General features: G+C 26.5%; 1 protein-coding gene across 2 annotated transcripts in view; it reads right to left on the reverse strand.

Annotated features, from left to right (window-relative positions):
• Positions 1-605: 605 nt before the first annotated feature.
• Positions 606-15,238, reverse strand: part of LOC124810993 (uncharacterized) — a 146,788-nt gene continuing 132,155 nt past the window's right edge. For both annotated transcript variants that reach the window (XM_065804441.1, XM_065804440.1), the window contains 7 exons: positions 13,423-13,911; positions 12,312-12,347; positions 10,670-11,155; positions 10,088-10,576; positions 9,924-9,971; positions 6,838-6,960; positions 606-926 (listed from right to left, as the gene is read on the reverse strand). In XM_065804441.1, coding sequence (XP_065660513.1) covers positions 814-926; positions 6,838-6,960; positions 9,924-9,971; positions 10,088-10,576; positions 10,670-11,155; positions 12,312-12,347; positions 13,423-13,911 — 1,784 coding nt within the window. In that variant the 3' untranslated portion in view covers positions 606-813. The remainder of the gene's footprint in view (positions 927-6,837; positions 6,961-9,923; positions 9,972-10,087; positions 10,577-10,669; positions 11,156-12,311; positions 12,348-13,422; positions 13,912-15,238) is intronic.

Genomic DNA, 15,238 nt, shown 5'->3' on the forward strand with positions numbered 1-15,238 from the left:
AAAATTATAGATATAAAGAGGACTTTTTTTTTAAGAAATTGACGATTGTGCCCCTCAAAAAAAGAATCAATATAAGTAAGTTTAATTAAATATTAGTTATAAAAAAGTATGCTATCGTGCAAACAATACTTGATTACTTTTATATATTTCTTGAAAATAAAGGAGTCTTGACCGTTATTAAGTTTATAATGGATTAGAAAGTTTGATTTTCCTATGAGACTCAGTTATGGTGCATCAAAAAGTTATTTTTTTGAAAAATTAAAACATAACAAAATCTAAAAAAAAATTTTAAGTCTCAGTAACAGTGCTTAAGAAAAAGGAATCAGGTAAGTCCTGACAAATAAGCATGAACATTTTTAATTCAATTTAAATTTAAATATTTTATTTTTTTAATACAACATTTAGGCAAGTTATAAAAAAACTTCATCAGCTAAAAAAAAATAAGACCATTCTTTTTATCTTTGAATGTCATTTAAGAAAGTTATAATTATTTGAAGAAAAATACTTATAACTTTTTTCGTATGAATGCTAAAGAAAGTTATGGACGTAATTTGTAATTGTCAACATAAATTAACCGTAACAACCATAAAAAAATAATAAAAAAATATATTTACTAAAAATTGTATTAGTTGTCTAGTTTAATATGTAATAATACAATTTTTTGTGAAAAAAAAAAAAAAAAAAATACAACAAGTGATAAAACTCAAATAAAAAATTCATTTAAAAAAATCTCAATCATAATACGACATTGTATCGTAAATCGTTACTTAATAAGTAATACGTAATACACATTAAGTTAATTTATACAATTTATTACAATTCATTATCATAAGCAGAATTGTTTAAGACGACACTGCTAGACGTTGTACTATCTGACAGATTTTCATCCAATAGATTTTTAACTTCGATTTGATGATTGTAGGAGACTGAAAAAAAATTTGATTCCAAGTTTATTCCTGGTAATTTAATGTTTTTCTATAAAAGCAATCAAAAAATATGTAACGCTTCAGCGTTAGGGATCGTTTGAAAACTTTGAAATGCTAAACTTAACTTATAAACATAACAAAATAAAACAAAAAAAATCAAAAGATTTTCCTCTTCTAGTTTTGACTTAAAATAAGATAAGCGCTTTAAAACCAGTGAAAACCGCCACGCAAACAGTCTCCTTTTTCGAAATTTTTTAAAACAAATTTAGCGTTTCGTAACTTAAGGATGATCTCTTAGGGGAGAAGGGGGCACATTAGGTCACTTTTTAAAAAAGATATTACATGTAATATCTTTTTTAAAAAGTGTCCTAACATGCCTCCTTCTCCCTTAAAAGATCGTATAGTATGTTATACAGCATGAAATGGATCGTATAGTTATATATACAGTATGAAAGCTGTATACAACTTTCATACTGTTTGACAAAAAGTTAAAATTTTCGCTGAAAAAGGTAATTTAGCTATTAATTCTTATAAAAAAAGCAAACTTGAGCTAGTTCAAATAAACTATATTTTTTTTACCTGAAAAGCAAAGCTACTCGTTGTCCAAAACTACCCCACAAGAAGGGGTAGATTTGCACATTGTAGGGGCAGTTTAGAAAATATAATATAAAAGCAAGAAATGTTTCTTTAAATTTCTTTTTTTCGATTAGAAGTAACTATGAACAATTACAAAATCATTGACAGTAACAGGTTTTAAAAAGATCGCAAAATTTTTAAACATTTTTCTTGTCTATCAAACTCAAACAGCTAAAATGAAAATCCGAGTCAATCTCTTAGGGGTTGTCCATAAATTACGTCACGCTTTAGGAGGAAGGAAGGAAGGGAAGGGTAGACAATTTTGTGAAGATTTATTAAAAGGAAGAGAGGGTCTCCGATTTTATGATGCAACATTTTTTTTTCCAAAGTTTTGAAATCTAGAGAAGACTTTCTTTTAATCAAAAAAGACCAAACCACAACCCTCAATTGTAATCAAATCTGACCAAACCACAACCCTTAATTGATGTATCTACATGTTGATTGTAAACTCAACAAGGGGGGTCAATAAAATGTTACAATGCGTTACAAGTGTTGGTGATGGTGGGGGAAAATGGGGGTGGTTGGGGGGTTGAAGGGGGTCGAAAAATGTCTAAAATTGCGTGAGGTAATTTATGGACGACGCCTTATCACTCTCATAAAATAATAAAGAAACCAAAAGTGTGGATTGTAGTTCAATTGAAAGAATAAAGTTCATAACATAGCAAAAAATATTAAATCCTACTTTTTTCTTCAACAAATTAACAACCAAAATATTTGCATTTATTTCTTCAATTTAGCAAACAAAAGCTAAAGTTGAGTTGTTAACAGATGATGCCCATTGGACTAAACAAAAATCTTCAGGATTTAATGCTTCTGCTTTAATTTTTTTGTGTATACAACAGAATTGCCTTTAAAATTTAGGCATATTTTAATTTGCAGAATTACTTTTATCATGCAAACCAGTAGAGCTAGACAATCCTGTAGTAATTAAGTTTTGTTTTCTTCGGTTGTTACGTTAGTTAACTTGTGTTTTGTGTAAGTTAAGGATTCTGCTTTTAATGGTCTTTCTGGTGTGTCTGTTAAAACTCGTGACCCTCTTTTTTTTCTGCCTCTTGATTTTTACTTCCTTGGAGGTGCTATTGGGTATAGTCTAATCATATCAGGAGATACAACTGGTACAGAGGACTGTAAATTTTCAATCAAAACCTGTGACAGCTAATCAGCTTTGTTTTATACAAATTAAGTGACTCACTGTTCACCAAGCAGCTTCAAAGGAAGTGTTTACTACAGAATGATCACTAACATTTAATGTTTTAAAATCTATGCAGCTTTCTTTATTATTGTCATTACTAGATTGAAAAGAGATGTCACTAAGGCTGCTGTTTGTTACCTATGAACAGCCAAAGTCTTTATCTGTAAATACATTTCTTGAAAAAGGAAAAATACCACATTTTTTGAACCCTGCTGTAATATTATTAAAGTTAACCAAGAGTTTATTTTGGATGATTTCAACATATAATTTTCTAAAATAGCTTCCTCTGCATTAGTAAATATTTGGGTAAAGCGGAATAGTATCAAAAATTAACTGATCGAAAAAATGATTAATATCGAAAAATAACTGACCGAAACCCATTTTAATGATTAATATCAAAATGTGATTTTTAGATTATCGAAAAGATTTTATATCGAAATTCACAAATGCGGAAAAATATCGAAATCAATAAAAACGGAATAAGATCCAAAACTCGTTTAAATGATTAACATCGAAAATGTGATTTTCTGAATAATATCGAAAACAATAAAAACGGAATAAGATCAAAAACTCATTTTAATAATTAACATCGTAAATTTGATTTTCTGATCACACTTTTTTTTTTTATAAAAAACTAGTATTAGGAGAAAGTCTTAAGAAACTTTTAATACTAAGTCACTTTTCAATAGGAAACTTATTTAAGATTTCGATGAATATTTCCTAACTTTTCACCTTAATATCGCATCAACTTTACACGAAGTTAGCATTATCTACAATGGAGAACAGCAGTTTATATGAACAGTTTAATTTGCACGTGCAATGAAATTCAATTCGATTTAAAATTTGAAATTTAATAAACTCAATATTCCCAAATGTCGGTAAAGAACTTATCAATATAATATATAAGTTTGCACACCAAAAGCATTGTTTAAAAAATAGTCACAGTTTCAATGGTTTCATTTCTCAATCAATTACTATCAATTTTTATAACTGAAGCAGTTTTTATTATGCGCGGAATGTTCCTATTATTTAATGACTGTTCTTGACAATTTTCTATTGTATACTATTTTTGAAAAGTTTAGACTTAACTTTTTTTTAGTTCAAAGGTCAGAGTATTCTGTATATTTCTGTAAATACATTTCATCAAATATTAAACAGTTATCTTGAAACATTTTGGGCCAATATTGAGTAATAATTTTGCATATTCTATTGTGTCAATATTACCGGAATGTGTTTTCAATAAAGAAAGCAATGGAAAATCTTTCCATTTAATTTTTAATCGTGATATAATGTATGCTTTGAATAATTGCAGGGAAGTATAACACTAAAATAATGCATATCTATCAGTATTTTCTAATTTCTTCTTTATTTTTTTTAAGTTCTTCAAAAACCAAACCAAACAAACAGATTCTGCATGATTTTGTAAGTAAGTAGGAAAGTGTTCCAACATAAATATGTATGGCATTTTTATAACTATTACAAAACGTTATGAAAGATAATAGACAACTTGTAAAATATTTTCATTTAAGCTCTCAGCAACTTCTATAATAAACTCAATAACTTCTGGTATGGAAATTTTATTAAATAACATCTTGTAAAATACAATATGATAATTAATTTTTAACATTTGGTAGCTACATACCATACCAGCAATGTATTTAAAATTGTGTGCTCAATATTTTTTTAGTATTTACAATGTTAAATATTCTGGAACAGAATGACCAGATGACGACATGAAAAAGTAATTTTTCCATGGTATTTGGAGGTAGAGTGGGTATTGTTTATAATCTTTTATTAAAAAGGATCTTTTAGCATGCTCTTCTTGTTTTATTAATCAGGATTTTTTAATTAGCTTTTTAATTGTTTTATTAAGCAGGATCTTTTATCCTGCTCCCCTTGTTTTAAAGTATCTTTTTCTTGAACAGATGACTTAGTTGGCATATAGTTTTGCATATTTACAAATAACTTTATCCTTTAAACTTTTTATGGTTCTTAAGTTTTTATTGATTTTGACTAAAAATTATGCAACTTTTTATGGTTTGTTGACATTAAATGTAAATATTATCAAAACATCTTGCTTTAAATCGTTTTATAAATTGCCAACAACACAACATTCAATAATTTTTGTTCTACTAATAGAGCTTTTAGTTTATATAGTATAAATTATACAATTATACAGTATTATTACTACACTTTAATTCAAAACCGCAAAATACTGGCCTTCTTTTTATTCTGCTTTTGGAATTTTTGAACCTATTCCTTGTTTCACATTTTCGATATTATTCCGGAAGTTCCCTTTTTGATTTTATTCCCTTTTCCATAATTTCGATATTATTCCGGAAAGTCCCTTTTCGATATTATTCCTTTTTTCACAACTTCGATCTAATTCCGTTTTTTGAGTTTTTGATAGTATTCCTTTTTTCACAATTTCGATGTTATTCCGGTAAGTCCTTTTTCGATATTATTCACTTTTGAGCTATTTCGATATTATTCTGCATTTCGGATTTTCGATACTATTTCTTTTTTAACAGTTTCGATGTATTCTTTTTTTCGATATTATTCCGAAAAATCCCTTTTCGATATTATTCCTTTTTTCACAATTTCGAGATTATTCTGTTTTTCGGATTTTCGATACAATTCCTTTTTTTACTATTTCGATGTTATTCCGGAAAGTCCCTTTTTGAGACTAATCAGTTTGACTGTTTTCGATACTGTTACTACTAACCAATATTTGATTTATGGAAAATTTGGTAGAAAAGTTATTGCACTTTGATATTCTATTATTTCTGAGCATTTTTATTCTGTAGACAAACTTACTTTTAGAGAACTGAAATACACCTCTCTTACTGTTGTTGTTGTTTTATCAAAAATATTTTTTACTGCAATTTCTAAATTTCCTTTGATTTTCTATTATTTCTGAGCATTTTTATTCCGAAGACTAACTTAATTTTAGAAAACCCAAATACACCTGCAGCCTCTCTTACTTTCATTGTTTTATCAAAAACATTTTTTAACTGCAATTTTTAAATTTCTTTTGTTTATTAATCATTTACATTTCTTTTTATAACTGCGCACCACTTTTAAACTTGATCTAATTTTATTTGATGATAAGTTTGTTTCAGGCGTACAACTTGTCCTAATATGCCCTATGAAAATTGTCCAATGCTGCCTTAATCCTGATCTAAGAAAACATCCCACAAAATTTTTATGAATAATTTATGTTTTATCGTTGAATTTTTCTATTTACGATGCAGAACATATCCCTTTCACTGAAAATGTAAAGAAAAAATCATTGGGGAGTGTACGTTTGATCAACAGAGCTTCTTTACTAACATTTTTTATCAAAAATCATAAAACTTTTGTAGGGAAGCTCTCTAACCGCCTTCGTGAAAAAAAAATCCTATGACGCTTATAAGTAATATTATTTCAAATTGACTTATATATTTAACTTGGTTGATGAGTAAGTATTTTTTGAATATTTCGCATTGTCCAAAACTATCCCTGTCATAAACTGCCTCCTCCCCTATGTATGCCAGAAAAGTTAGCAAAAAAGTCTGTTTTATGTTCTGTGTGTTTCAAGCAAATGGTTCAGAAGTTGATTTCAACTTCATTATTTCTAATGATATTAACACGTTCATTCTGCGTTTCATTCAAATAAGTCAAGTTGTAATTATAAACTCTGATTGGTTTATTAAGTATGTTACCATGAATTTAAAGCTGTTTTAAAAGTCAATCGCAACTGTTAATATTTTAAAACCTATCTTTAAAATAAACAATTTATAAAGTTCGGTACTAATTAATACATAACCAATTATAAAACATAAATTTATACATCAAAAAGAACATTTTTTTTTGGATAACATTTTTTTGTAATAACAGATATAAATTTCAAGAAAATTTTAGGTTTGCATGTGCTTTTTAAATATTTCAGTTGAACGAAAGGGCAGCTTCATTTCATGAATTTCAGTTGCCTCTAAAAGTTAGATTATTTCACAAATAAAAATTAAACCACATGTTGATTTTGGCAGCTGCATATTATAAAACTTTTACATAACTAATGCAAAACATAAAATCTCGACTTACTTGTTAATTTCTTTTTATCTTTTTTGATATTGCTACAAATTCTTCTTTTGAATATAAAAGTTATAACTACAACAACAACCAATAGGAACAACCCAACAAGCAATCCAATTACAAAATGGGAACCTTAAAAACATAAATACAAAATAATAAAAAATAAAAACAAAGCAGAGAAATTATAATATTAATTAATAAAAAAAATAAATAATAATTAAAAACACATAAAAAATAAAAGGCTTTCAATTGCTTATATCTCATGACATGTAATTCTGCAAAAATTTTAAATTTTTAAAAAATTTTATTTACCTTTTTCATTAAAAAACAAACAAAAAATATACAAACAGTGAAATAGTAGCAAACATTTAATAATTATTTCTATCATATAACATCTAAATGTCATACAAAAACACAAAATGATCCCAACAAATAGCATTATCAGATGATAACATTACACATTGACGTTATGCAATATATGCAACGAAATAGCACATATGCAAAAATCTAATAGATAGATGATGATCACTGTTTTAACCATGGGTGTGTTTTTGAAAGTGACAAATTTCTTGAATGTAAATTCAAGGAATGTTGTCACTTTCAATAACACACCCATGGTGTGTTTTTGGTGGTGGTATTGTGGTTTATCCTCCGCCAGCTAATTGCCTTGTGGAGGCCACATTACCAAGGTCCGCAAAGACAAGTTCAGCTCACGAAGAAGCGTCATTACCTGCCATGTGGTCCAAGAGTAAAGTGAGTTTTGGAAGAACGAAGATACGATTGAGTAAAAGGTAGAAGAATTCGTGTTAGATAGATAGTATAGAGAAAGCGGACAGGAATTGCACACGATCTTAGAGAGTGCAATGGCACTGTTAGTCAAACCAACTGAGAAACCGCTTCATGATATTGTGTTCATGATGCAACTTAACTTTCCAGTCAGGTAAGTTTTTGTTGCAAAAAGACTCAGCATTTTTGTATAGAGTGAATATGATTTAACCAGTAACAAGTTCTAAGTGCAAGAATATATTCTTTTACTATACTAATATATTCATACTGAATCCAAAATTGAAAAGCCCTTAATTTTTTCATTTTTATTTCTATTTATTCATTGATTGGATTTTCCATAAATCGGTTACATTTTCAAGGAACTCAATAATATTGTTGTTACCTGTAAAATGACTCATAGCTTTTAGGTAAATGTTTTCAAATTCAGAAAAATTTATTTCATAAACAACAACAATATCATTTAAAAGCAATTTGAACAGTGCACTATAAGCCAAAAAGTGTGCCCGTAGAAATCTAGATACCGCTTTTCCTGTCATATTGTGAGCTACACTATTCTCAGTATAAATCTCTTAAAAGAGGTCTTCAATCCAAGAACCTGCCATGAATCCTCCAATACTACCAAAAAAAACTCATTAGCAAATGAAACCTATCGAGTCTGAAAACTATATATAAATCTTGATGTTTGATTATACCAGTTGCCTTTAATCATAATAGATAATCAAAAATTATAGATGGTGTATGAAATTCATTTTTTCTTGCTTCGTCTATTACAAAGAGAAAAGTAGCATATATACAAGTTTAATCCATTGGATTCAGATTAATAATTGAAAGAAATATAACTGTTGGAAGGAATTAGAAGAAATATAACTGTTGGAAGGAATTAGAAGAAACTGTTCCTTTTTTATATATTTTGGAGGAGCTAGTTACATGCTGCATGAAACTGGACCAATTGGGGTGGAGATCTTTTTTAGAATTGAAGAACTATGAAGTTAGCCATAACAAATTGTAACTTAATTCATTAGGAAGCACTAACACTTGCATAAGTTCATGTATAGGTTTCAACTCCAGCTTTAACCAACCATTATAACTTGATCCATTTAAAGGAGTTATGTTAACATCAACTTTATTTGCGATATCTGATACTCGTTTCGCTTTTCCAGACGCTTCATTGTTGAAAGAGGTGCTGTAGATAAATGTGAATTTGAAATTAACCCCAAGAAGTAAATGGTACAATTCCAGTTAAGAGTTATTATATTATGATCTACATTATTGGTAACATATTGTCAAAAGCCTACTTTATTAGAGAAGTTATATGCATTAACAGTATTGCTTTCCATTGTGGGTTGCTTAAATAACAATACTTCGTCTGATGAAATAGAAAAACTTTTATAATAAAACTTTTGAAATAGAAAATTTTGATTGCTGATCAATAAAACATTTCGAGGCAAACAATGTCAACTCCTATCCAAAAAGGTATTGAAGCAATTATTGATCTAGATGCTTATGCAATACATTGCTTAATAGCAACTATTTTTAGATCTGAAGATATGATATGACCGAAAAATAGAAGAAGGCTGTCCGGCACCAATTCTTTTCCATACTCAACATTTTCCAACCTATTTAGTGAAGGGTACGAATTTTTAGGCAAGATAATTCCCTTATATTATTATTATATTGCTTTTTATAATCTTTGCTGAGGCAAAGATTAGCCTCAATGGGCTTATTATTAAAAATGACAGAAATTATTATTAAAAATGACAGAAATTATTAAAAAAACGTGATTTTGGATCTCTGTAACAAGCTTTATTGTATTTTTTTTATGGGGTTTTCCTTATTTCCGATCTACTACTAGGATATTAGAGTATTCATTTTAAATTAAATTTGTAAATTTCAATATTAATAAACTGTTAATATTTGTTTCGGAAATCTAACCAAGAGCTAGCCCAAAAATAAAAAGTTCATATTTACCTCAGCCTAAGTGAAGTTTTGAATGGCTTCATCAAAAGAAAAAAAGGGTTTTAATACAAAGGAACTACAAAAAATCTCTGAAACTGCCCAAATTACGAGAATCTATAGAAAATGCAGAAAAGAAGTCATAAAAATATCAAGAATTATATACTTTATAAGGAAATATGCTAAATACTAAACTATACATTTACTACATAATACATTATACATTTTAAAGAAAAAAGTTTTCGACCTTTGTAAACAAAGTATAATATTGTGGAATATGTTTTTTAACATATAGTATAATATAAGAAAAAATACTGGATCTTGTAAAATAATGAATAGTCAAATGTATAAAATACCATTTGAAAGAACAACATTGGGTTGACTTCGACCTGCTGACATGCTTGCTAAAAGAGTGAAAAACATTCTAAATCTTTATTATTAAATTAGCTTAAACAATGTAAACTAAAAGATAAAATTATTAATTTATAACAACTTAATTTTCGATGTAAAAAAAACTTACAAGCATTAAAATGACTAACAACCAAGTGTTTAATTAGGCCATCTTGGCTTTCACTCCAAGGATCTGAAGCAAACACTTTAATATTATTAAAATCTTGAGCATCATTGTTAATTTCAGAATGAACAACTTGTCCATTTAATTTAATTGTATACTTATAATCAAAGTCTTTTAAAATTTGGGATAACTCAATTTTTGACCATTTATTTAGTTTAATTGGACTAGTCTCAAAAATTCGATTATTTTCACCATTAATTGGTGACGCAATGCGAAGTCCTCCATTACCATGCTGATAAATTCGGATACCAGGAACACGATCACAATAATGTGGACCATTAAAATCAATACTAAAATGAAAAATATTATGATAACCTGAAACAAATTTTTTTGGATTGAAATCAACTGACACTAAATATTCTTTTCCTAAGTTTGGCATTTCAGCAATAACTTTTCCTTTCAATATTGGAGTATTTATATTTCCAATTAGGTATTCTAAAAAAAAAAAAATTATTTTTGAAAAAGTTATTTTTAAAATAATAATTTAATGACAATCAATTATGTAAAAATTAAAAAAACTAGTTTAACCAGGTTTCCCATTGATAATAAGAAGGTCTGAAATCCATCCATCTTGTCCAGTTTCCTTAACATTGGAAGCATATACTTTCATGTTTTTGAAATCTCTAGCCAAAGAATTTTCAACTTTATGAATATTTACTCCATCGATATCAACAGCAAACCAATATTGGCCATCTATCATGCTTTGATGAATTTTTATATTGTACCATTGATCCATAAAAAGTGGAGTTGTTTCAATAAAATAGTTGGGATTACCGCTTATTGCAGAATAAATAACAAGCTTTCCTGATCCATCTTCATGAAACCAAACACCAGGACTTTTATCACCATAAGCTTCACTATTACCCAAGGTCAAATGGAGAATATTTTTAAAACCCTTAGAATAATTTACAAGCTTTAAATTAAACGACACTGAGTACTCCTTCTTCAAGATTTTAAGTGTTCCAAGAATTCTATCTTGAGTGAGAGTTAATTCTTTTCCGAAGTTAATGTAATCTAAAATAGAATTTAATAAATAACTATAATCAAGTTAATAATAAACAAAATTAATTAACTAATGAAATTATTAAAAGTAAAAATCAAAATTAAAGTTTGAAATAATAAAAATTAAATTAAATAAAATACCAATATTAAAAATAGTTCTTTAGATAATTGAAATTAGTTCTGTACTCATGAGTTGTGACAATTATGTTGTAACTTATGTAGTTGCGCTTATGTAAATTAGTTTTTACAAATATTTATAATTAACTAATTAATTGAGTTATGTAATAAAGTTTAGCTAATTCTTAACTGTAGAATAGTACCTAGAAGAGTTATAAAATTAAACATTCATTCTGTTAATACCTCTCTACCTGGTAGCAGTTCAACTTTTATTTTGCTATAAAGCATCTATCAAACATGAAGCATTTATGCTTTGTAAATTGTCCTTGCCTGCAAAAGGGTTTTCTTATTATTTCAGAAGTAACATTTGAGGCAGAAAGGGAAAAAGTAATCTCAACTCTCCTCTAGAGCACTCCAATGCCTCAAATCAGTGACCACTTACAATGGGGAAGTAAATTTATTAAAAAACCTTGTGAAAAAACCAATTTGATTAAATAATGTTGAATAGAATAGATAACATGTTAGAAGTAAAAAATAATATGCTAGTAGCAGTGATAAGATATTTTCTTGTTTAAATCCCCGAGTTCTCAAATAATCTTCTTTGGTCCTTAAGTTAAAGGCAAACTGATAAAAAATTTCATTTATTTTTTAAGCGTTTAAAAAATAAATGAAATTTTGTGTTCTAAAAACAAAAGGAGTTAAAATTTTTCTTATTTTAATTGTGTTCTTATTTTAATTGTGTTCTTATTTTAATTGTGTCCTTATTTTAATTGTGTTCTTATTTTAATTGTGTTCTTATTTTAATTGTGTTCTTATTTTAATTGTGTTCTTATTTTAATTGTGTTCTTATTTTAATTGTGTCCTTATTTTAATTGTGTTCTTCTTTTAATTGTGTTCTTATTTTAATTGTGTTCTTATTTTAATTGTGTTCTTATTTTAATTGTGTTCTTATTTTTAGTTAAAATTTTCAAACTTTTAAAGATAAATTTTTTAAAATTTATCGTTCTATTATTCTCTTAAAAAAAATTAAAAAATTGTTTTGTTTAAATACCTGTAGGAAGAACAATTACAGGTTGCATTTCTTTATCTAAAAAAAATTAAATTATAAACAATTATACACAAATATAATAACATTAGAATATTATAAAAAATTTTTTTTTTATCATTGGGTTTCTAATAATATATATATTTTGTTCATGTTATTTCACCTTCCCAAGGCTGAGAAGGCCACTACATTTGAAGAGGCTTCTTAAGGTAGAAGAGGCAAACTTTAAAAAAATGATAATAATAGTAATGATAATACTTATTAAAACAATGAAGATTAATAAATTAATAAATGATTAAATAAAACTAAAATCGAAAGTTAAATAACTGTAAATCTATTTATTTATAAGACATTTAGTAGTTTTAATTACAATGGAAACAAAACATTGTCTAATAAAAGTTTTTTATAACTTTATTTAAACCTAACTTTTTATAAAAAATTTATTGAAACTATTTTCTTCAGAGAAATCTTTGAATCTAACTACTTCAGAAAACTTGTAAATTTAATTGCTTTTGATAACACAATAATTTTTTAAAACTAGTAGCTTTACAAATTTATTACTATTTATAATTATATTTATGTACTTAAGGAGTACTTATAATACTTAAGTGGATACATCTGGTCTGTATGTGTTTACCACCTTAGTGGTATAAATGTCGTAGTGGCACATGGTCTATGTTTACTTTGACCCATAAATCAAGGGTGGTTATTATTTAATGGCTCAGTAGGCCACATTAAATTTTATTGTTGGGAACAAATGGTTGTTTTCCCTTAATAAAAATCTTTTGTCGTAATAATAATAAAATTCTTTTCAAAATGCAAATTATTTGAAGTTGAAAATACAAACATATTGTAGTTATTTTAATTAATGTAAAAAATTTTAAAGTATTTTTTTAATTTTTGTTTGGAAATTACATTTAAAATGAAAAAATGTTTTTCGAAGTTTACCAATTGAATAAAAAATAAACATTTATAATATACAGACATTAAAAATTATATTTTACAAAAATAAAAATGTTATTCTATTAAAAAAAATGTTAAAAAAAGTACTAATTTAAATTAACCCTAACCCTAACCCTGACTGACCCTGAAAAGAGTGAAAATAAAAAAAAATTACTGGAATCTCCATTAATGATAAAAAAGTTTTTTATTGAGCCATCCTGAGCTTGACTCCATGGATCAGAAGCGTATATTTTTACATCGTTAAATGTTTGCGGCTTGTAGTTTATTTCAGAAAAAACTAATTCTCCATTGATTTTTATTGTATAGACATAATTCGATTTATCTAAAACTTGGCTCACTTCAATATTTGTCCACATATTTAATAAAATTGGAGTGGTATCAATAAATCGATTTGTGTCACCATCAATTGGCACCACAATATGAAGTCGCCCACTACCATCTTCATGAAACCACACACCAGGTATTCTATCACCATAATTAATCATATCAGAGCCAATAGTAAAATGTAAAACACTATGAAGACCAATATCAAATTTATTAGCATTTATATCAAACGAAATAAAATGTTCTTTGTCCAATGTTAACATTTCTCCAATCATATTTTCCTTTATTAACGGAGTGATGATATTTCCAATAAGGTAATCTGCAATATAAAATAGTATATATATATATACACACACACACACGCACATATATAAATATATATGTATATATATATATACATATATATACATACGCATATATATATATATATATATATATATATATATATATATATATATATATATATATATATATATATGAGACATAATATAAATAACATAATATAAATAATATATATATATATATATAATATATATATATATATATATATATATATATATATATATATATATATGAGACATAATATAAATAACATGTGTTAAACAAAAAAAAAAGAGTAAGGCTTGCAATCATGTAGATGTTAACATTATGTATAGATGTAGTGAGATACAGGTGTAATGGTTTAACTAAAGGTATAATAAACTATGTACTAAAGAAATTAAAAATAAATTATATATTAAATATTAAAAATATATAATAATTTAGCGAATTAATAGCATATAATAATTCAGGTATTAACTAGTCTCTATTTAGTCTGTTATATCAACAGTTTCAATTGAAGGAAGCGGCCATGACATTTATATCCTGTTTTACAATCTGCATTTATAGATACAATGGGGCATACTTCAATTCATATTAAAGCTTCACACCTATTAATGTTTGCATAATGCTAGCCCAATAAAGAATAGTTTTGAATAATGTTAGTTTAATATACAATAGTTTTTCATGCTATCTTAATACACAATAGTTTGAACATTTTGCAATGACATATGATTCTTTTAAAACTACTTTAAAACAGTTGATCTATTGCTAAAATAACCATAGAAATATGATTTGTAATTGAGCCATCTTAAGCTTGGTTTGTAAGAAGGTTTTGTTTGTTAAAAGTGTATATTTTGACATTATTTTAAAGTGTTTTTAATAAGAGCATTATAAAAGATAATATAAGCATCTTTGATTAATTTTACTTTTTTCATTTATATCATTTAATATAAACTTTTTATATATCCATATCATATATATATATATATATATATATATATATATATATATATATATATATATATATATATATATATATATATATATATATATATATATATATATATACATATATATATACATATATAAGTTTTAGACCACATCTCTTCTCTAATATTTAAGTTTGTAGTACTAAATTATAAACTTATTAAAACATGTTTTTCACACAAAATATGGAACAATTACAAACTTTTTAATGTCAAACTTCATAAAAAACTCTAAATATTTACTATGTCCTTCTTTTGCCTCAATCCCAGCCAATATTCGCTGGGGAATAGATTCATACGAGTTAGTTATAAAATACAGTGATATGTTGTGCCATTCTC

Source organism: Hydra vulgaris, chromosome 09, assembly GCF_038396675.1.
Source record: "Hydra vulgaris chromosome 09, alternate assembly HydraT2T_AEP".
NCBI lineage: Eukaryota > Metazoa > Cnidaria > Hydrozoa > Anthoathecata > Hydridae > Hydra > Hydra vulgaris.